The following is a 21054-nucleotide window of genomic DNA, read 5'->3' on the forward strand; positions in this document are numbered from 1 at the left end:
CACTCCCTCTTGGCTTTCAGCCAAAATGGATATTCCATATATAACAGCTCCTACAGGAAGTACTACTTCCACAGGGTAGAAAAAAAAGAGTGAGAAAAAATGTTTTGGAAACCTTGAAACAATTTATTGAATCACTTTATACAAGATTAACAATCTCCACACCACCCCTAACACCAACATAGTTGCTGCACAAAAGCCACAGCCCCTCTCACACATAAGAAACGGCCACGCCCGGTAAGTGCTCAGAGACTTTCGCTGCACCAAGGAAACCCCTGCAGCCCCCAGACCCCGAGGCCGCTCTGCCCTACCCTCTGCTGCGGCCTCGCCTGTAGATCTGCCTTGCCATGGCTATTCAGTCATTCGCTCTTTCATTACCACAAATAAAGCATAAACAAAAAGAAATCTCAAACTCCCCATCAAAGAAACGTTTCCCTGAGGCAAGAGGCATCACTAGATTCCTAAAAATGAGGGTATTCTGCTCCAGCTGCGCGCGCAATGGTACATGGGGAGGAGGGAGCACCAAAGGGAAAGGAAGGAGGGGCTGGGACCTGGGTGTTTATGGGCAGAGAAGCCTGGAGAGTCCCTGCTCAGCCTCCACTGCCGGCCTCTGCTTGGCTTTGAGCTCAGCAATACAAATCTCTTCTTTGGCTCTTTTGCTACTACCTAAGACTACTCTGTAAACAAACTGGAAATCCAAGTTGCAAAAAATATATATAATAAAGGGATAAGGAATCCACTTAGCCCAATGTGAAACACAGATTGGTTCTTATGTAAAAAAGGAGTCAGAGCAGAGGCCAGGCCAAAGGGCGGACAGAGGTCTTGCTCCTTGGGAAACCAGGAAGGCCAGTAAACCTCTGAATGAAGGGTGAGTTACTGGGCGCTGTACCCTGGGAGTCAAGAGCCAAGAGCGATCCGTTTTCCCCCAGGTGCACGTGCTGAGGACACTATACTCTCAACGTGCCTGAGATCACTTAGCTGGAGCAGTCAGTTCAGACTCACCTTGTGGCAAAGACCTCACAGGACAGGCAAGTGCCCTCAAAATCCTTGTGAAACAGCCACTGGTTGAGTGGTGACTTAGGAGCTCTGCAGTAACTGTCCTAGTCTCTCTGAACCACTCCTCAAGCTCTTCCGTACATCACCCTTAAGTCGACACATAACCCCACTGCCTGGAGGGCCCCAGGACTTCAAGGCCTATTTCTACCTGGCAGACACTTCACAGAGGCCTGCTTCTGCCGCACTGCCTACGAATGATTCCTAAGAAGACAAACTGGAATGTCTATCTGTGACTCGGGACCCCTGGTATCCTTGACCCTCAGAAAGACGAAGGGCTTTGGGCTCTGCAGTACAACTCCACAAACTCTGGAAAAGCAAAATGGGAGCCCTGGCTACACTGGGACTTGGAATTTGGGGGCCCAGACACCCTTCTAGTCAGGACAGCACAGATAATGATGTGCACGTGTAAAAAACTCAAAACTGGCTTTGTCTTGAATACAGACATATCTTTAAAAAGGTCTTCACCTCAGAGCCACTCAGAGGGCTGAATGGACCTGTGTGGTCGAATTCTGCTCCACCATAAAGGCACTGGAATTATGTCTTCCTATAACATGATGTGTGAAGAACAGTCCCCTTCTATCCAATGCATTTAATGGTAATGATGAAAACTGAGCCCAAAATAGGTGTCTGTAAAAATCCTATCACAATTGTTGAATCTACAAAGGTCTTTTCTCTAAAAGAGCTTCATTGTCATGTTTCAAGGAGAAACTGGCCCCCACAGTGCGCACACCCTAGGTGTTCTTAGTATTTTGCAGGGACAACGCATGTCTCCTAGCTGTGGCTCTGGCCTGGGTTTTGTTCTCTTGAGCACACAGCCTGGGGATGAGGCGGCACTGTGACCATCCAGGGAGCTTACTGCGGCCAGAAGGAGCCCCTGAGCAGTGGGGTGCTCTGAGGTACTCTGACCAAATGCAAGGGGGTCAGGCAGATTCACCCGCAGGTGTGCCAACTGCTCTGCCACCAGAGCCTGTAAACACCATGCCTCCCACCATGGCCCAGCACACAGCCCAGCCTAGAGCTGCCCCTCTAACAACCGTCTAGCAAGAGCCGCAAGGCCCAGAGCACAGGATAGTCTACACCTCCTGAGCAGCAAGGACCCAGCTCCCTCCGTGGGAGGCATGTCAGAAGTGCCAAGAAGCGCTCCACTGAGAACTCACGCTCCTCCAGAAGAACACCAAGCAGCAGAAAGGGCGCAGTGAGTGTCCATCCTGGGAGACCTGCACGTTCTGATTCCACCCAGACCCAAGTGGCAAGCCTTGCCTCTGAAGCGGTCACAATTTCCGTGGTACAGCAGGCCCTTTCCCGTGAAGCTGAGGAGCACCTGGAAAAGAGTAAGAAAAATTAGAACACAAGTTTTTCAGGCTCTCTGATTTCCTTAAGGCAGTAGTAACAAAACTTCAAGGGAAACATCTAAATAGCAAAAGTCACCAAATGCTGAGTGTTCCAGAGCTCAAACAAGCCATGAGACACCAGCCAGTGGTTATTCGTGTACACTGCTCCTGGCCGCAGCCTACAAGCACACTAGCACTGTGAAGGTTGGTGGTCACTCAGCACAGTGTTCCCAGAAGAGCAACTCTGCTATGCAACTTGGATTACGTCATCTCAGGCTACAATTGCCATCCTGAGGCAAGGCCTGACGATCACATAGAACTCAAGGCAGCGATGATCATTCATTCTCTTACATCAAAAGACCCTCAGGTCCTGTAAAGACAAATTCAAAGGACTAGCATTCTCAGTCCACAGAAGAAAGGAAAGCAATGCAGACACAAGTCACACAGCCGAAATGCACAAATAGCTTCTTACTTGCATCTCGTGTCATCCTATAAGCTAAAGTCCATCTAAGGAAGTGAGAGAAGCTCACATGGATAACCGTTTTGGTATAGTTGCTTTTCTGACTGACTTTCTTTTTCCCCGAACTTTTAAGCTGATTAAAAAAAAACTTTTTTTTAAGAGATGAGGTTTCACTATGTTGCCCAGACAGCAGCTTTTCACAAGCATGACCATAGCACACTGTACCCCGATTCCTGGGTTCATGCAATCCTCCTGCCTCTCAACGCCACCACATCCAGACTCTGACAGCCTTAAACAGTTTTAAAAACTGACACATAATAATGATACCTATTTTATGGGGTACACAGTGATGTTTTGACACCTAACACGTGTATTGTCAGGTTAGGGTTATTAGCATATCCATCACCTCAAATGTTTTTCATCTCCTCTTGTTGGGGACATTCAATATCCTCCTCCTCATTGAAGCTATATACTACTGGGGGTAGCTGAGACTACAGGCACATGCCACCACACCTGGCTAATTTTTTTCTTTTAATGTAGAGATAGGGTCTTGCCATGTTGCCCAGGCTGGTCTTGAACTCCTGGACTCAGGCAATCCTCCTCCCTTGGCCTCCCGAAGTGCTAGGATTACAGGTGTGAGTCACCAGGTCCGGCCTCAATTACTTTGCTTTTCTGAGAGTAACGTTCCTGAGAGTAAGCAGAGGCAGGGCAGCCTGACTTTGGAAAGACCCCTGCTCTTACCAAGCTGGCTCTGCAGCCTCTAGTTTGTAGAGAAGTCACTGCACTTTACTTCTCCTCCCAAGGAAAGGAGAAGTCACTAGTGTTGTAGGCTTAGCCCCTCAAAGCAGCACAATTTCCACTGTGGAGATAACCAGATTGAGTCTTGCCCCATATGGTCTCTGGCATTTACTATGATGCCATGGTGCCAGGGAGCCACAGCACATCATGAGGTGGATGTAACTTGGGAGATGTGCAGCATAGAGGGCCCTTCCTTCCACCTGGCACCAGTGCACCAGGGTTACCTCAGCTGTATTCCATGAGAGTGGCTCTCCCCTTATCCAAGTAGCACCCTGGTCATGTCTGAAGCAGGTCTACAGTAGGAAGAATGCTAGGTCAAAGCCGAGACACCATGAGACTTCCCATGCCAGAATTCCAGGAGGCGTACCCAAGAATCGCCGACTTGGGACAGGGTGAGGCAGATGCACTCAATGCAAAGGTGCCAACCCGGGGCACCTGAGCCCTCTTCTCAGGTGCTACCAGACCAGCCTCAAGCCTGAGGCTTTTAGAGCCTCCCTATTTCAGAAGGCGCTATTCTAAGGGGGGTGCCGGCCACATGCCTGCTGTGCCTCCAAATCTGTTTTGATGGAGTTTTTACACCTGGACAGATTTAAAGCTGCTCCTCTCAAAGTCTTGCACTGTGGCCTCTGGCTGCTACTTGGATTTTCCCTTTAATGGAAACAAAGTTTAGAGAGTCTTCTGTTAAGCAATCACATCTGAAAGTGGAGCAGCTTGTATTTCAAGACCTTGTTGCACCCAATTAGCCCTTGGAGAAGATGCACCATTACCTTCCTTTTTTTTTTTTTTTTTTTTTGAGATGGAGTCTCACTCTGTCGCCGGGGCTGGAGTGCAGTGGCCGGATCTCAGCTCACTGCAAGCTCTGCCTCCCGGGTTCACGCCATTCTCCTGCCTCAGCCTCCCGAGTAGCTGGGACTACAGGCGCCCGCCACCTCACCCGGCTAGTTTTTTGTATTTTTTAGTAGAGACGGGGTTTCACACTGTTAGCCAGGATGGTCTCAATCTCCTGACCTCGTGATCCGCCCATCTCGGCCTCCCAAAGTGCTGGGATTACAGGCTTGAGCCACCGCGCCCAGCCTACCTTCCTTTTTTTTTTTAACTGAAGAGAAAAGCGAGCCGAGGGTTAGGAACTCCTCCATCATACACAAAACCGCCCCACCCTGCCCCCCGCAACTTTCCCTGTGATCACACAGGCTGAGGCTGACCCAGCGGCAGCTCCAAGTGGGGACCAGAGGAAACCTCAAGAGTAGAAGTGCGTGTCACCCTGAGTACTGACAAAGTACAGCCTCAAAGGACAAACCAAAACAACAGCGACAAGGCAAAGACACCAAGACCTTGGCAGTGGCAAAGCACCTAGGGGTGGAGAGGGCGAAGGCGCACGGTGCGCATGGCACACTGACCGTCGGGTCATTACCTGGCAGACTCTGCGGGATATGGGTGGGCACGGCAGCGTGTGGGAGAGGCGCTGCATGGGGCGGGCTGGAGTGCAAGCCAGCCAGAAGACCTGAGAGAAAACAGGAGGGGAGAAAAGAACAAAACACACACATTGAAGACAGGCACGGAAAAGCAGCTCCAGCAGGCAAGAGCCCCTGACAACCTGCCAGGCCAGTCTGGGCACCACACCCAAAGGGGCAGTGGGGGCTCGGCACAGTTCCCGGAGATGTTCCCCACAGTCACACACCAGACTCAAACACAGGAACCAGAGTACATGACAGCAGGACCCCGGCCACAATCTAGAGGTTCCCAAGTGACCAGAGGCAGCAAAGAAGCACTTACTGTGGCCAAGGCCATGGTGGAAGGGCCCGGGGGCAGGGCCTGTGACGATGGCATCCTTGGAGACCCCTGCTTTGGCAGAGGAGTCAGCGCTGAAGGAGAGCACGTGGACAGGAATAGGGACGGGGGTTATAATTCCCACGGTGTTCGAGCTCATGGCCCCAGACAGTTTTGGGCTGCTGGATTTGTAGGGTGAAGCCATCAAAGAGGAGCCGGTCAGCATCACGGTCCCACTCGCTCCTTTCTAGGGAAGAAACACAGCAAGAGGTAAGAACTCCAGTCCTGTTCATGGCTGACTCACACCACACCTGGCAACACAAAGGAGGACACATACATCCATGTCAGATGGCCCTCAGAGGCACCCTCCGACCCTGCAGCCCCAAAGACAGGACCCAGGACAGTCTTTATGAACCAACATGGAATGGATTCCAGGGAACATAATTTTTTAAAAAGCAGGATACTAAATACGTCTCCTACAGAGGTTGCAGTGAGCTGTGATCACGCTACTGCAGTCCAGCCTAGGTGACACATCCAGACTCTGTCTCAACAAAAAAAAAAGGCTCCTTTGTGAAGAGAAAGATGTAATATAGATATCCATAAATGTTCATGTGTATGTGCATATATATTTATACACATACACATACATACATATACACATATATACACCTTTGTATATATTTATTAATCTTTTGTTTAAAAGAAAATAAACCAAAATTAAAAGCCTAGTTACCTTACAGGGGTGGTGGGTGCAGGAAAGGAGGTGAGACCTCCAACAGACCTTTCTATGGTTTTGTCTTTGCAACCATTTCATTTATATATTAAAAAAAAGAGGCCGGGCGCGGTGGCTCACACCTGTAATCCCAGCACTTGGGAGGCTGAGGCGGGCGGATCATGAGGTCAGGAGATCGAGACCATCCTGGCTAACACAGTGAAATCCCGTCTCTGCTAAAAATACAAAAGATTAGCCGGGCGCAGTGGGGGGCTCCTGTAGTCCCAGCTACTCGGGAGGCTGAGGCAGGGAATCCCAGGAGGCGGAGCTTGCAGTTGAGCCGAGACAGCGCCACTGCAGTCCAGCCTGGGTGACAGAGCAAGACTCCATCTCAAAAAAAAAAAAAAGAAAAGAAAAGAAAAGAAAAGAAATGCTCATTCCCTCTTCCCGAACCTGCTGTAATTACACACAAGCAAGATACATTAATTACTGGACTCTGTCCTTCAAAAATCAACAGAATCACTCTTAGAAGGTCCTGCTATTCCTAGTCCATGAACACCCCCACATGACTCAACTGAGAGAAGACAGCACTTCCATCCGCCTTGTTTAGGGAGACGGAGAGGCAAGGGGTCACAGAAGGCGAGTGCTGTGGCTCATTCTGTGCCACACAGACCCAGCCCCCGAAGAGGCATGGTGCTGGCTGTCTTTTAGCTCCCTTGGCCCTCTTCAGAAGAAGCTTTAGGCCATCCTGGGCTTCCTGTCACCAGAAAAGTGAATACCTGAGCCCAGTCTCCCTTCCTACGTCTGAGCCCACTGTTCCTACCTGACCTGTGGTTTTAGATCTCTCTCTCTACCCGGGGCAAGGCAAGCAACCTCATCCCCAAGGCCCCTGTGAGTGGGGCAGGGCAGGGTGCTATGCCGGATACTCACTGACAAGGAGGTAGACGATGTCACACCACTGACTGAAGAGGGTAGGGGTGCGGTCAGCAACTTTGCCACTCCCTGGGTCCCTCCACTGGAATCTCCGTTTGGACCGCCTGGAGGCGCTACCAGGGTCAACTTCTGGGAAACAGGCATTTTTTTCCCTGCTGAGCTTGGGACAGGTCGGCTGGTGACCTGTCCCACGGAGGGAGGTTGTATGCCAGGGACCAGACTCCCAGAAGCAGAACTCTGGACTGGTGTTCCTCCCAAGGAAGAGCTGCCAGAAGAAACCCCATGTTTGGAGACAGAGCTGGCAAAGGGATTATTCTTGTAAGATGAGCCTGCAGAACTGACCGAGTGTGGCTTTGCCGGATGGCTCAGGGCAGAAGAGGACGAGGCTGGGGTCTTGTGAGAGCTGCTGCTGGAGGCTGGCAGGCCTCCTGAGGTGGCTGGTGCAGAGGGATGGAAGCCCTGGCCTTTGGCTGCTGTCTTCACTAACTGCAGGAAGGAACGATGACACTGCGGGGGAGAAGCCTTTGGGCCTTGGAGCTTATTGGCAAACGGAGATGGGGCGTGAAGTTTTCTGTTGCTGAGTACCAGCATGAAAGACTTTGACCTGGGGGCCAGGCAAGGGAACTGCCACTTGGGGCCCGTGAGACGTCCGTGGCAAGCTGTGGTGCTTTGCTTTAGACTGATGTACTTCTGGCAGGCCCTTATTGAGGGGAGCCTGGCAGGACAGCTCTTTGTAGCCAGAACTCTCTGGTTTTTTCTCCTGAGAGGACTGCCCCAGTGCCAGAGCCTGTTCTGCCAGAAAATTGAGGGGTGACTGCAGAGAGCTAGCCGGTGGTGGAGCGGAAGGACTGGGCTTCACAAAGTTCCGTTTTTCTTCTGCACATAAAACACCTCCAACTTTTTCTGCAGGTGCTTTTGAGGGTGCAGGCAGTGTGAATTCAGAGTTCCCAGCTGCTCTGCTATTCAATGCAGCCAATTCCTTGGACACAGCTTCCACAGAGGAGGCTGGATTGCGGATCAACTCTTCATCCAACGAGTCCTCCAGGTTGACAGGAGGAGGGTTAGCAAGGCTGCCCGATGTCTGGGATGGGAGGTCCCTGCTCGAGGCCCCAATACTCAGGCCTCCTGTCTGGTGATCTGAGGGCAAAGCAATGGGGCCACCAACCTGTCCTGATGGGACAGAAACCTTTTTATCAAGCTTCGTAGACGATTCCTAAAGGAAAACAGAAATGCTGATGTTAGAAAGGTCCAAAGATGCCAACATTGGCCTGTTGTGAGGATATAAACATGTGAACTTGAGGCGCAAAAAACTGGGTCTTCCTGTATAATTACAAAACAAGCGGTGGGAGAGAGCAGGAGCCGCGCCCACCTTGACTTTAGATGCCATGGCTTCATCACCCCTGGCAAGTATCTGGTTGGCCAGGGCTGGGTTTACCCCGGCATGCTTCGTTGCTAAGTACAAACACGCTACCAGGAGAAATTTTCTTCTGTTTTGAAAAGTGTAAGACTCTCATGAAGAGATACTTTGCCTACTGGCATTCCCACTGTCTTAGCGCACTCCTAACTGCAATCAGACCAAGGCATGGCATGAGAATGGCTTAAAGCAGCTATTTTTTCCTCCTTGATTTTTCCCAGCACCTAACTCCTCAGACTGGGTTCAAAGAAGAGTGAGTTTTTCATGGGAACAAGAATGGGGTCTAATGCTTCACTCCTGCATCCCTGGTGCTTAATACAGTGTGTCTGGGACATTGTGGGAGCTCAACAGATACTTAAGAGTAAATGACTTGCACATCTCATTCTCTCAGTCTGCTTAGGCATGGCTAAGGGCACCACACTAAGAACTGGAAAAAATGTTGATAAACAGCAATTTTTACTACATTGAGAGGTTTCTGCAACATCCAAGGTAATCTTCACAATGTCTATTCTCCAGCCACTGTACTGCCCTCCATTTCTGCGTGGTGGCTCAACAAAGTCGCCTTTTCTTTCTGCTGTGGCTCCAAGCTAAACTGCACTTGGCTCGAGTGTATTTCTTCCATACAAAGATCACAGCGTAATACCTTCACATCTGCAGGGGCTCTTGACTCCTCAGAGGGCTGCCAAGAAGATCCCACTTAATCCCACAAGAACCCCAGGAACTGGGCCAGCTGGGTACTGTTTGTAGAACCAAGGCTAGAGGGGGGTTAAGTGGCTTGGGTCTCTGTCCCGGTATAACTTCAAGAATGCCATCCTGAGTAGCTGTCCCCAGACCAGTAAAGATCAATGAGCTTCCACAGTCACTTGACAGGTTTCCAGAGCATAGTTGCAGGGAGATGAGCATAGCTGACATGTGACCTGAGCAAACTGACTCACCTTCACCTTGATTTTAGAGGGGTTAGCCATAACTTTCTTCTTGGCCCTGTTCAAAGGAATGAGCACAGAAAAGGTTTAGAGAATATCCAGAGGAGACCAAAAACAACACTTGTCCTGAGATATGAAAATACCAAGACACTCACAGGATTGAAGTTAGGTGCCCATGGCCTCGTCTGCTCTCCTTAAACAGAGTCCTGAAAGACACAGAACACCAGGCATCTGTACACGCCCCAGAAAGCTGGGACACTACTCCCAGAGCTTTGCTAGTGTTCCCGGTACTCAGTGGCTATCCCTCATTAAATGTCAATTGGCCAGGCGTAGGGGCTCACGCCTATAATCCCAGCACTTTGGGAGGCCAAGGCAGGTGGATCACCTGAGGTTAGGAGTTCAAGACCAGCTTGGCCAAAATGGTGAAACCCCGTCTCTACTAAAAATACAAAAATTAGCCAGGCACGGTGGCGCACGCCTGTAATCCCAGCTACTCGGGAGGCTGAGGCAGGAGATTCGCTCAAACCGGGGAGGCAGGGGTTGCAGTGAACCGAGATTGTGCTATTGCACTCCAGTCTGGGCAACAGAGCGAGACTCTGTTCCCCTCACACACACAAAAAAGGTCAATGGATTGGGGAGCCAAATTCCTGGTGAGAGGATCGGAATGGGCCACACTGGCTGCCCAAAGGCTGAGTATGGCCTTTACCAAGAAAATGTATGGCTCTGCCTCAAACCTCTCATGGTGATGCTTTCCTAAAGGGCACAGCACTTTCCTTATTGCCTATTCCCTCCAATCCAGGAATAAAACGTGGAGTGACCCAGCGCGTCTTTGTCCAGAGAAACTCAACAAAAAATGTTCTTCACATGAGTCCAGCCTATGTGGAGAGGACTGCAATTTCAAAGGTTCCAAGATCTGTCCGCACAACAGATGATTCAGGTCCAATCAAGAAAATCACTCCAGCTAACTTTCTCTGTCCCGTGTATGACAGAAATAACTTCATTCGCAGGAAGCGACTTCGTACAAGGTAGCCTCTGAGACGGAAGCCTGGCACTTAGTTCCAATAAGGAGTCAGCCTTGCTCCCTGCAAATGAGGCTTCTTCAGGAACATCAGGAAGGACCCAAGATGAACCCATCTCTCAAATGCTCGCAGCAGCCTGTATGTTCAAACAGGAAAGTGTGGCCAGGCGCGGGGGCTCACGCCTGTAATCCCAGCACTTTGGGAGGCCGAGGCGGGCGGATCACAAGGTCAGGAGATCAAGACCATCCTGGCTAACACGGTGAAACCCCTCTCTACTAAAATACAAAAAATTAGCTGGGCATGCTGGAGGGCACCTGTAGTCCCAGCTACTCGGGAGGCTGAGGCAGGAGAATGGCGTGAACCCGGGAGGTGGAGCATGCAGCGAGCTGATATCGCACCACTGCACTCCAGCCTGGGCAACAGAGCGAGACTCCGTCTCAAAAAAAAAAGAAAAAAAAAAGGAAAGTGCATATTGAGATGGGAGGCCAAACCTCAACCTGAAGTGGGACAAAAAATATGACAAAAACAAAACCCTGCAGGCAACTTCCCTTCCTCCAGGAAGATCCAGAACACCCTTTCCCAGCTACCTGCATGTCCCCCAATTACTCAGGTGAGATCAGAGTTGAGGCAGCTAGACAGTGACTCCCTGTGGGCAGGGATCCTGCTGGCCTGGCACAAAAGCAGCGTTCAAACATGTCTTGACTGCACAGATGCCCATCTCAGCACACAGCCCTCACCTGGCCTGCATCCAGCCTTTGGGCCAGAGGGGCTTGACCTCCGCGTCCAGAAAGCCCTTCACGCAGTCCTCCCAAGCTTGGGCTTTGTTGTTCCTCTCCAGGTCGTGGCTCTCCAGTTTGATCTTCACCACCTGGCACAGTAGCTCCCTGAGAAGGAGGCAGAAATCAGAAACTCCAAACTACTCCAGATGCTTCTTCAAGGTTCCAATCATGTGCTTTCAGCAGCCCTGATGAAAGTAAATGAGCCTAACCTTTGTCAGCAATAGGGGACGTGCTCAGACACGGCCCCACCAACCCTCCAAAGAGGCCAAGTCCCAGTGAGGGCACACCTGATCTCATCATTCCACTGAAACTTCTTCCGAGGTCCCATTATCCTCCTGCCCCCTTTTTCTTCATCTTCTTCCTCATCCGAACAAATCCGGTCCCTCTGCTCCTTGTCTTTCTCCTCTTCCAGCATCCTACAGGGTGAATAGAATTACATGGGGCCCCAAGGTGCTCCTGCCCACCACCTCTCCCCTCACCCTCTGCACAACTGGGACTTCACAGAGAAGGAGAAAAGGCCAAAGAAGAGCCAAGAGGCTCCTGGAGAAATGGCAGTACACACCGAAAAAACGGGAGGGGAAGAGGCAAGAGACGGGAGGGTCGCGCCATCCAAGCGCCAGGACAAACTTACTTGGCAACCTTTGCCTGCGTGTGTGCCTGGCATTCGTCCTGGTACTTGGCCATCTGCTCCGGCATTGCCCTGCCAATGGCTTCCTTGAGCTTCTGGAGAGGCTCCTTCAGACGCCCCCCCTGTGAAGAGTGGGACAAAATTCAAGGCAGGTTTACACATCGCTCTTACGTTCAGGACGCACGACAGGGTGATCACAAGGAGGCAGTGGGGCAGCAGATGCAGCATTGATTAAGACTCAGTCACCCCTCCGCCAGGCCCCAAAGCCAAAGGGCTTCACTCTAGGGTCACCCACCTGTTCATAGAGGTGAAGTTTCCGAGCACGCTTGAGCAGGGCATCCTTGCTGCAGGGCAGGAATGACGCGAGATAGGCATACACCCCAGAGCGGACCTGACTGCTCAGCTCCCGAGTCTGCGCCTCTATGCTGAAGAACAGAACACAGTCACCACCGGCTGCAGCTCACGGCAACTCTCGTCTTCATCAGCTCACCATACGTGGAGAGGAAAGCTAGGGGCCAAAGGCAGCTCAGACCCTGTCTTGTTGGTCACACAATGTAACTGAGTGCCCAAGGAAACACATCTTCAGCAATCGACAAACAAGACCAAGTCCCAAGCCTGATGAACATAGTTAGGTAACGTGGGTCAAGGCTCTCAGGTCAAAATCAAGACCAGGAAAACAGAGCCCAGGAGAACAAACTCTGAAGCACTTCAAGCTTTCAAAGTGGAAAATCATGAGTTACTTGGGGTTGACAGGAAATACTTCCCGGCAGCATTTCTTCTTTTTCCCCCTAATCCCCAGTTTTATCAACCATTAAGAGGTCAGAAAAAGCCTCACTCCTCCAGTTTCTCCAACTAGATAAGCAAAAAAATATTTCTCTTCAATGCCTTGAGCTGTCCATATCTGGCACGCTCAAGCAGGTTCCTTGTTGACACAACCCTATCATCCGCACCATTGCTCAGGTGCTCTCTGCAGCCCACACTTCCTGACCCAAGGGGCCAATCCCAGTTCTGGCCAGGCAAGGCCATTTGGTAGAACACCCACATTTTGACAACTATTCTTACATACATAAACTCCTCAGCTGTTGAGCAACAAGCTTCTCCTGCCACAAACTGCAACCAGGAGAAAAGTGGCAACACTGCAGGCCAGGCCACAAGGATTCACTTTTCCCAGTCTGGGTTTACAGACATTTGCTCTTCTGCTTTTTAACCCGATTCACACAGCGTGGTGTCTCAGAGGCTCAGGTGTGTGGGAACAGCATTAGGGATAACGCACGTGGCACGAGGAGCAGGAGTGCAAGCAAGGGGAATGGCCAGGGACGCCAAGCAACACCCAAGGCAGAACAGACCCCTGAGGCCACCAGGCTGTCTCTCATTCTTCAGGCTTCTCAGAGACAGGCAAGCAACACCTTCTCTCTCTCCTCCTCTCATACCTGCCAAGAAATCCTCTTCCAACAGGCCATGATTATCATATGCTATTAATGCCTGCTGCCTAAGATCAGGGAGGTCTATCACTTCTGGAGACAAGTATTTGGTGTCCCTGTTGTGTTTTGATTTTTAATAGAAAAACAACAATGAAACCACGTTAATCCAATTATTTTATCTCATTGGTGGTCACCTTTATGCAGTTCAATTATACTCCCATTCTCCCCTGGCTGGCTTGCCCCAAGCTCAGTAATAGCAGAAACAGACAGACAGACAGATAGACAGACGATACTCACTCTAATAGGATTCCATTAATATCCTGGGTGAAGAACTTCTGTCTGCTCTCCCCCTCAGCAGCTCTGGCAGCCTGGTGCACAGCAGATAGTAACAACCATTAGTGTACTTTCCCCACACATCCCTCACACTCACCCACAGGCACAGGAGTCACTGCTCCATGAAGAGCACCTGTCGATACAATCACACTGCCACCTTTCCAACTCCACCCTAATCCCGGGTTAAGTTCGCCTGCAATCAGTATTCTCTTTTCAAATGCTGCTGCAGCATCTGTGGGCTGCCAGTTCTTCCCAGGACTTAAAACAGTCACAGAAAAGAAAATCACAGAGTCAAAGCCATCACAATGCACTTGGCCAGAGGCCAAAAGGGCCAACTAACCCCTGTGCCCATACACTATCAACTACACCATTAGTTGGGATTTCCATGTATCTACAGCACAAAAATATTCAAGAACTTCAACCAGCCCATAGGATTTAAAGGCCTTTTTATCTACAAAACAATAAAAATGTGCAGCTCTGGCACTTAAGGACATCTAAACTCTTTGACAATTCCTAATCTACTTATGGTATACCACGAGCTATTAGCCAGACCATGTGAACAACTAACCCACCATATTACCTATTAACACCAGATTATAGGAGTTTCAGTACAGTCTTAGTTTGCTTTCCAAAAGAACACAGTTAACACACACCCTGGATGGCAAGCTCAGAGACCCCTGAAGCAACCATGGCAGTCAGTCACAACACTGCGGAAACACAAGAAAGCAGGCCCTGCAGAAGTCTGCATCAGGGGTTCTCACACTTGGTTGCATACTGGAATTCTCTGGGCAGCTTGGAGCAACTCAGGCCACTTAAATCACAATCTCTGGAAAGGAGACTCAAGAATGCGCACTCTGTAAAAGTGGCCCAAGGACTCTTTCAAAGCAGCCCTGTGGATGCTGATGTGCAAAGAAAGCTGGGAACCACTCATCTAAACCCAAGAGCTGCTGGTCTAAAGGCTTTGCGTGAAATAAAATTTCTGAAATCAGACATGATATACAATAACGACAGCAAACAAGGGTGATAAAGTGACTATCTAGAATGAAGGGATCAACCCCTCTGAAACTGCAGACACTGTTAACCCCCGCCCCCATTTCCCCTACTCACCTTCCTCTCCCTGCATCCTCTGGGACCCCTTCCAACCACTCTAACTACTCCATGTGCCTCCTCCACCAGCTCCTTTCCATAGGCGACCCCAGGATTCTCGCTAGAACCCACTTCTCCCAATAACTTCTTTCCCCCTCAAGGCTGCAAAATAACACAGACAATTGTACACTCAAATCTAAACTAAGCCCTAAACCCTCTCATCTAAGCTCTGGACCAGAATTTCCAGTTATCTCCGAGTAATTTCCAATTACAGTCAACGCCTGGTATAGGCAGGGGACTGGTTACAGGACCCCGGATATATCAACATCCAAGTGCACAGTCAGCCCTGAGGAACCTGCCTATACAGAAAGTTAGCCCTGTATATACAGATTTAGCACCCCTCAAATCGACCCACATTTGGTTAGAAAACGTCTGCGTTTAAGTGGACCCACGCAGCTCAACCCTGTGCTGTTCAAGGGTCAACTGCACTTCTGTGGATGGATGACCCTCTGGTTTGCAAACTCAACTTACACCAGTCCCACTGGCTTCTGCTCTTCTGCCTGTGCTCCCCACTTCTAATAACTGCACTCCAACCTTAAGACCGCCACTCCCTTCTTCAGAACCCTTCAGCAGCTCTTTCCAAGCCTAGTATCAAACCCAAACTCCTTCACATGGCACTTAGGGGTCCTCCACGATCTGGCCCAGCCAGTCACCAATTTGCCCATCTTCAGCTCTGCTCCCTGCCTTCTCCTAGGGAATCCTCCCCAGGAGGCCGGGCAAGCCTGATGCCTCCAGTCTGCTTTCTATATGCCCCCCAAGAGCCTCTCTTTTACCCCTTAAGTCGGGCTATTTGGCTGTTCAGATATCACAAAGTTTACTTCATTCTGCTCTGTACTATAGTCCACCATCTGCATATCTATCGGGTCCATTTATGTAACGAGCTCATGGAAGACAAGAATGGAACCTTGGCCTGGCGCGGTGGCTCACACCTGTAATCCTAACACATTGGGAGGCCAAGGTGGGCGGATCACTCGAGCTCAGGAGTTTCGGACCAGTTTGGGCAACATGATAAGACCCTGTCTCTACTAAAAATAAAAAAAAAAAAAAAGCTGGGCATAGTGGTGCATGCCTGTGGTCCCAACTACTCTGGAGGCTGAGGTGGGAGGATCACTTGAGCCTGGGTGTGGAGGTGGCACTGAGGCAAGATCGTGCCACTGCATTCCAGCCTGGGTGACAGAGCAAGACCCTGTCTTAAAAAAAAAAAAATGAAGAACTGAGTCTTATTCATCAATATATTTCCCATGGCTGTCTGTCACATAATATTTACTAAATGTTGACTGAGTGAACAAACAAGTGAGGATACTCCTGTAAGATGGCACACCACAGGGAGAGAAGCTTGACAACAAACTACCAAAACTAAGTTGGAAGAAAACACGCAAACCTCAAGCTTCTCCAGATTCGTTGGCTAGGGGAAAGCCCAGAGGGGTGAAATCCACAGATGAGTAACAAAAAAAAAAAAATGGCATGACTTTTCACCCAGTCATATGCCAATTTCTTACCCTCTTAGAAACATTCAGAATTCTACCTTGGCACTTGGAAGGTACTAGAATTATATTAGTCTGAGAAAAAATAAAACTGAACTTTTTTTGCTTAAGCGTACACTGCTAGTTATAAGATCCAAAAGCACCCTCACATTAATTCAAACTAATTAACATGTATTTCATATGCCACACTGTCAGACCCATCGACAGCTTAAATTTCCAATCAAATTTTATCTTATTATTTTTTATTTATTTTATTTTAGTTTTTGAGACGGAGTCTTGTTCTGTCGCTCAGGCTGGAGTGCAATGGCGTGATCTCGGCTCACTGCAACCTCCACCTCCCAGGTTCAAGTGATTCTCCTGCCTCAGCCTCCTGAGTAGCTGGGATGACAGGCACTTGCCACCATGTTCAGCTAATTTTTTTTTGTATTTTTAGTAGAGATGGGGTTTCACCATGTTGCCCAGGCTGGTCTCAAACATCTGACTCCAAGTGATCTGCCCACCTCAGCCTCCCAAAGTGCTGGGATTACAGGCGTGAGTCACCATGCCCGGCATCTTATTTTATTGAGATGGTCTCACTCTGTCACCCATTCTGGAGTGCAGTGACGTGATCATATCTCATACAGCCTTGACCTCCAGGGCTCAATCCTCCCGCCTCAGCTTCCCAAGCAGCTGGGACTACAGCTGCATGCAACCACGCCTGGCTAATTTTTAGATTTTTTTTTTCTCATTGTGTTACCCAGGCTGGTCTGGAACTCCTGGGCTCAGGTAATCCTCCCACCTTGGCCTCCCAAAGTACTGTGATTACAGGCATGAACCACCGTGCCCGGCCAAATTTTCTGTTTAGAGAGCCATTTGTGCAATATTTCAGAAGCTTTCTATGTAATCTTTATGCAATCTTCAAAAATATTTTAAATAATATTATGTAATTTTAAAAATATTTTTCTGAAACCTTTTGAATTGTATAGACAATATCTCTGAGGGTCTGGCTTTATACCGAAGAGAGTTGACTGCGGCATTTTAAAGTAAATCTAATTAAAAGAGCAACTGGATATACATGATAGTCTTCCAAAAATAAATGAGGTCCCTCACCCCTAAAAAGAGATACTCTTACCCCAGAAGTTGTGTAAATTAATCAATCCTGAGTTAACTAGGAAACGAAGTTAAACATCCCAATCATGCTGATTTATAAGAGTTCCAACAGCCTTTTAATGAGCTGTTTTATTTACTCTAAGAAAAGCCACTTGTAGCCTTTCAGCACCCAGCTCTAAACCTTATATACTGTATCTGCTTTTGCTGAGTAGGAGAAAATCTGGCATGATTTTTTTAAAAAAGATCAAACAAGTTGTTTTGGTTTTCTTTTTTTCCCTCTACCTTATTCTCTTTGGATCCATCTCTCCCTGAACTTCTTGTGATGAGGGGTTCTAATTCTACAGGAGGGCATAGTAGAATGGGTGACATAGGGTCTCTTTCATTCCTGCTCTTAGTGTTGTCTCTATGTTATGCTTGACTAAAGAGAACCAAAACAGATCTGGGTTATTTGTACAGCCTGAGGCTGAACAGCTGTCAAACTACCTCAAGACAATAACCCAAAGGAACATCAAACCTGAGCTTTGTCAGCACCTGTACTTGCCAACAACCAAGACAAAAGACACCATCAACGCATATTAAGAGAAGCAGGGTAAGGCCATCAAATCACTGTTCCCTGGGGCCTATACAAATGTACAATACAAATCAGTAACAAAAAACGGGCTCATGAGAGAATGTAGTGAAGATGGCAGAGGCATCACTAAGGTTCCTTCTCAGAGGACCTCTTTAACATACACAAGTTTTCAAAGATATTTTTCAAAGTTTTAAGTACCATATTTAGTTAAAAGATATGTCTAATTTCACTTCCCAGAAAGAGTTTTTTCCCCTAAGGGATCAATACACATGGGATGAGAATCTGCTATGTATTGTGGAAGAATACAAAACAGGAGCACAGGCCAGGCACGGTGGCTCACTCCTGTAATCCCAGCTATTCAGGAGGCTGAGGTACAACAATCATTTCAACCCAGAAGGCAGAGGTGGGGAGGTTGCAGTGAGTCGAGATCGCACCACTGCACTCCAGCCTGGGTGACGGAGTGAGACTCTGTCTCAAAAAAAAAAAACAAAACAGAACAACAACAGCAGCAACAAACCAGGATCAAAGATTCCTCCCACAAAGAAATCCTCCTCCCTAAGAGGTGCACCCTAGCTCCCTAATCCTTGGATCTGGGTGGCTCTTGTGATTTCCTCTGACCAAAAGTGTGGTGGAAGTCATGTGATACACATAGCCTCTAAGGCTAGCTCTCAAGGGTCCTGCGGCTTACACCTTTCCCCCCTTGAGATGTTGCCCTGAGACCACCATGCCCTGAAGAAGGCACGATGAAAGGCCAGGAAAGAAAAGCCCTGCCATCACCTGGCCAACTTGCCAGCTGAATGCAGCCATGAGCGTGGGCCCAGACTCAGGAGAAACGAACTGCTCTGATAAGGTCAATTTTGCGGGGGTGTTTTGTAGACAGTGATAGAAACTGATTTGTGTGCCATCTAGGGCCAAGACGTAAAGTCTAACCAATCTTATAATAAAGGGAAAAGGGGGGAAAAATCAGGGGTATGAAAAATAAAGTGAGAAACACGTAACACTGCTAATGTTCCAGTTACATACATTAGGTTTACTTTAAATTTTAAAAATGTGATGTCCATTTCAAGATCTAGGATGGACTCCTTATTAAGGATCCAAATAACCACGTGTGGCTTTTGGAATCATAAGCAATTTGTGTATACCAGTGCATTATTTCCCTGGGAAGACTATGTTTCCCAGCAGATTCTCAGCAGGGTCAGGAGTCCAGAGCATTTGCACACACATGTGGGGCCTCCAAGTGCCCCGATAGCAGGGCCCTGGTCAGAACAGCACACCTGAGTACCCTTCGGAGTAGCATTCAGCAATTTTCTAAAATAAGCCACCTTTTTAATGTAACCATGAAAAGTGATGAGGGTTTTACAGTATTATGTAAAAAGGCAGGAAACAGTTATTCACAAAGGTAATTACAGCTGCATAAAACATATACACAGAGGCTAGAAAAGAATATCCAACTAGAAATTGTTTTTATATTGGCTGGATGGACCATTTCTACACACTTTCCACCCCATTTTCAAAGTTTCTTAATGCTGTTATAGGAGAAGGGCAATGTGAAGACTCAAATATCTTCACATTTGAATATCGTATTTTCAAACCAGAACATCAGCCTCTCCTGGTCACCAGCTCCCCACCAGGCCCCAGGCCCACTTTGACTATGGGATCCTGAACCCTGTGTTTGTTATGTCCAAGAGCTAACCCACACTTGGCAATCACTGAGGCAGGGCAGCTTGCCTAACAAGGTGTTCACTCAGTTTCGCTTTCTTGCACCAGAGCCCAATGCTGTTTCTGGTTATATCATTTTGTTGCCACTAAATCTGTCCTCATCTTTCCTAAGGAAGTGAAACAGCAAGTTTTCACACTAGAACACAACCTATGGCATGAGCGGGGACACAGCCAAGAATTTGGTTTTGACTTTTCTCTAATGACCAGCTATCATCACATAGACCTTAAATGATTTAACAAGACTTTCAGAAGCTATGAAACAATTTGATTACGAACCGGAGGATTAAAAAGAGCAAGGAATAATGTTTGTTTAACATGAATTCTGAGAGCAAATATAGGACAGTAGGCTCAAACACACCAAGTTCAGATTCAGCTACTTCCACCTCAACGTCATACTTAAGGGATACTCCAAACCCCAACATGGCACAATTCATTTAAATCATTACATTCAAATACAATACTTGAATTTCCAATGCTGAACACAAGCTGACAAAGATGAGATAGAGATTGGAATAGACCCTTTATTTGCTTTATATACGGTGTTCAAATAGTTTTTGGAAGTGAGAAAATCATTTTAGCAGTGGCTGACAATTTACCCTGCCCTAAAACACAAAGGATATTATATGTAACAATGCTTCTAAAATACTGTAAGAATCGCTGGTTTAAAACCTACAGCTGTAGATTATGAGTGCCACTAGAGCTGCATCACAAGTCCTGACGCTTAAGGTAAAATGCTATTTTAATTTAAAGGTAAATGATATTACAACTAATGATCTATGCCAGGTTTACAGTTAAGAAATATGTTACTTGAACAGACAATTCTCAGGGCTTAGGGATCAATTCCCAGTCACTGGAGGAAAACAGCCAAGAGCTGCTATATCCTGAAGGTGGTGATGGTGGTTGGTTTGTTTTTTAATGGAATCTCACTCTGTGGCCCAGGCTGGAGTGCACTGGCGCCATCTCCACTCACCACAACCTCCGCCTCCTGGATTCAAGTGATTCTCCTGCCTCAGCCTCTCAAGTAGCTGGGATTATGGTATGTGCCACCCTGCCCAGCTATGTATTTTTAGTAGAAACAGGGTTTCACCACATTGGCCAGGCTGGTCTCGAACTCCTGACCTCAGGTGATCCACCCGCCTCGGCCTCCCAAAGTGCTGGGATTACAGGTGTGAGCCACCGTGCCCCACCGATGGTGGGTTTTAAAGGGGCATGGATGGCAATTAAAATTAAGTTCCTCAACTGCTTTAAAGTTCATATGGAACCAAAAAAGAGCCCGCATTGCCAAGACAATCCTAAGTCCAAAGGACAAAGCTGGAGGCGTCTCGCTACCTGACTTCAAACTATACGACAAGGCTACAGTAACCAAAACAGCATGGTACTGGTACCAAAACAGAGATATAGACCAATGGAACAGAACAGAGTCCTCAGAAATAATACCACACATCTACAGCCATCTGATCTTTGACGAACCTGA

The 21054-nt window shown here is 48.3% G+C and overlaps 1 protein-coding gene across 1 annotated transcript in view; it reads right to left on the bottom strand.

The window, feature by feature from the left end:
* Positions 1-102: 102 nt before the first annotated feature.
* The window catches only part of UBN1 (ubinuclein 1), a 38367-nt gene continuing 17415 nt past the window's right edge, over positions 103-21054 (bottom strand). The window contains 12 exon segments of the mRNA XM_017886221.1: positions 103-2374; positions 5054-5143; positions 5416-5656; positions 7052-7622; positions 7624-8267; positions 9404-9449; positions 9547-9597; positions 11148-11294; positions 11477-11605; positions 11821-11939; positions 12113-12242; positions 13536-13606. Of these exon segments, the coding sequence (XP_017741710.1) occupies positions 2325-2374; positions 5054-5143; positions 5416-5656; positions 7052-7622; positions 7624-8267; positions 9404-9449; positions 9547-9597; positions 11148-11294; positions 11477-11605; positions 11821-11939; positions 12113-12242; positions 13536-13606 (2289 nt within the window). The 3' untranslated portion in view covers positions 103-2324.

The sequence above is a fragment of the Rhinopithecus bieti genome, unplaced genomic scaffold, assembly GCF_001698545.2.
Source record: "Rhinopithecus bieti isolate Rb0 unplaced genomic scaffold, ASM169854v2 scaffold_13704, whole genome shotgun sequence".
Taxonomy (NCBI): domain Eukaryota; kingdom Metazoa; phylum Chordata; class Mammalia; order Primates; family Cercopithecidae; genus Rhinopithecus; species Rhinopithecus bieti.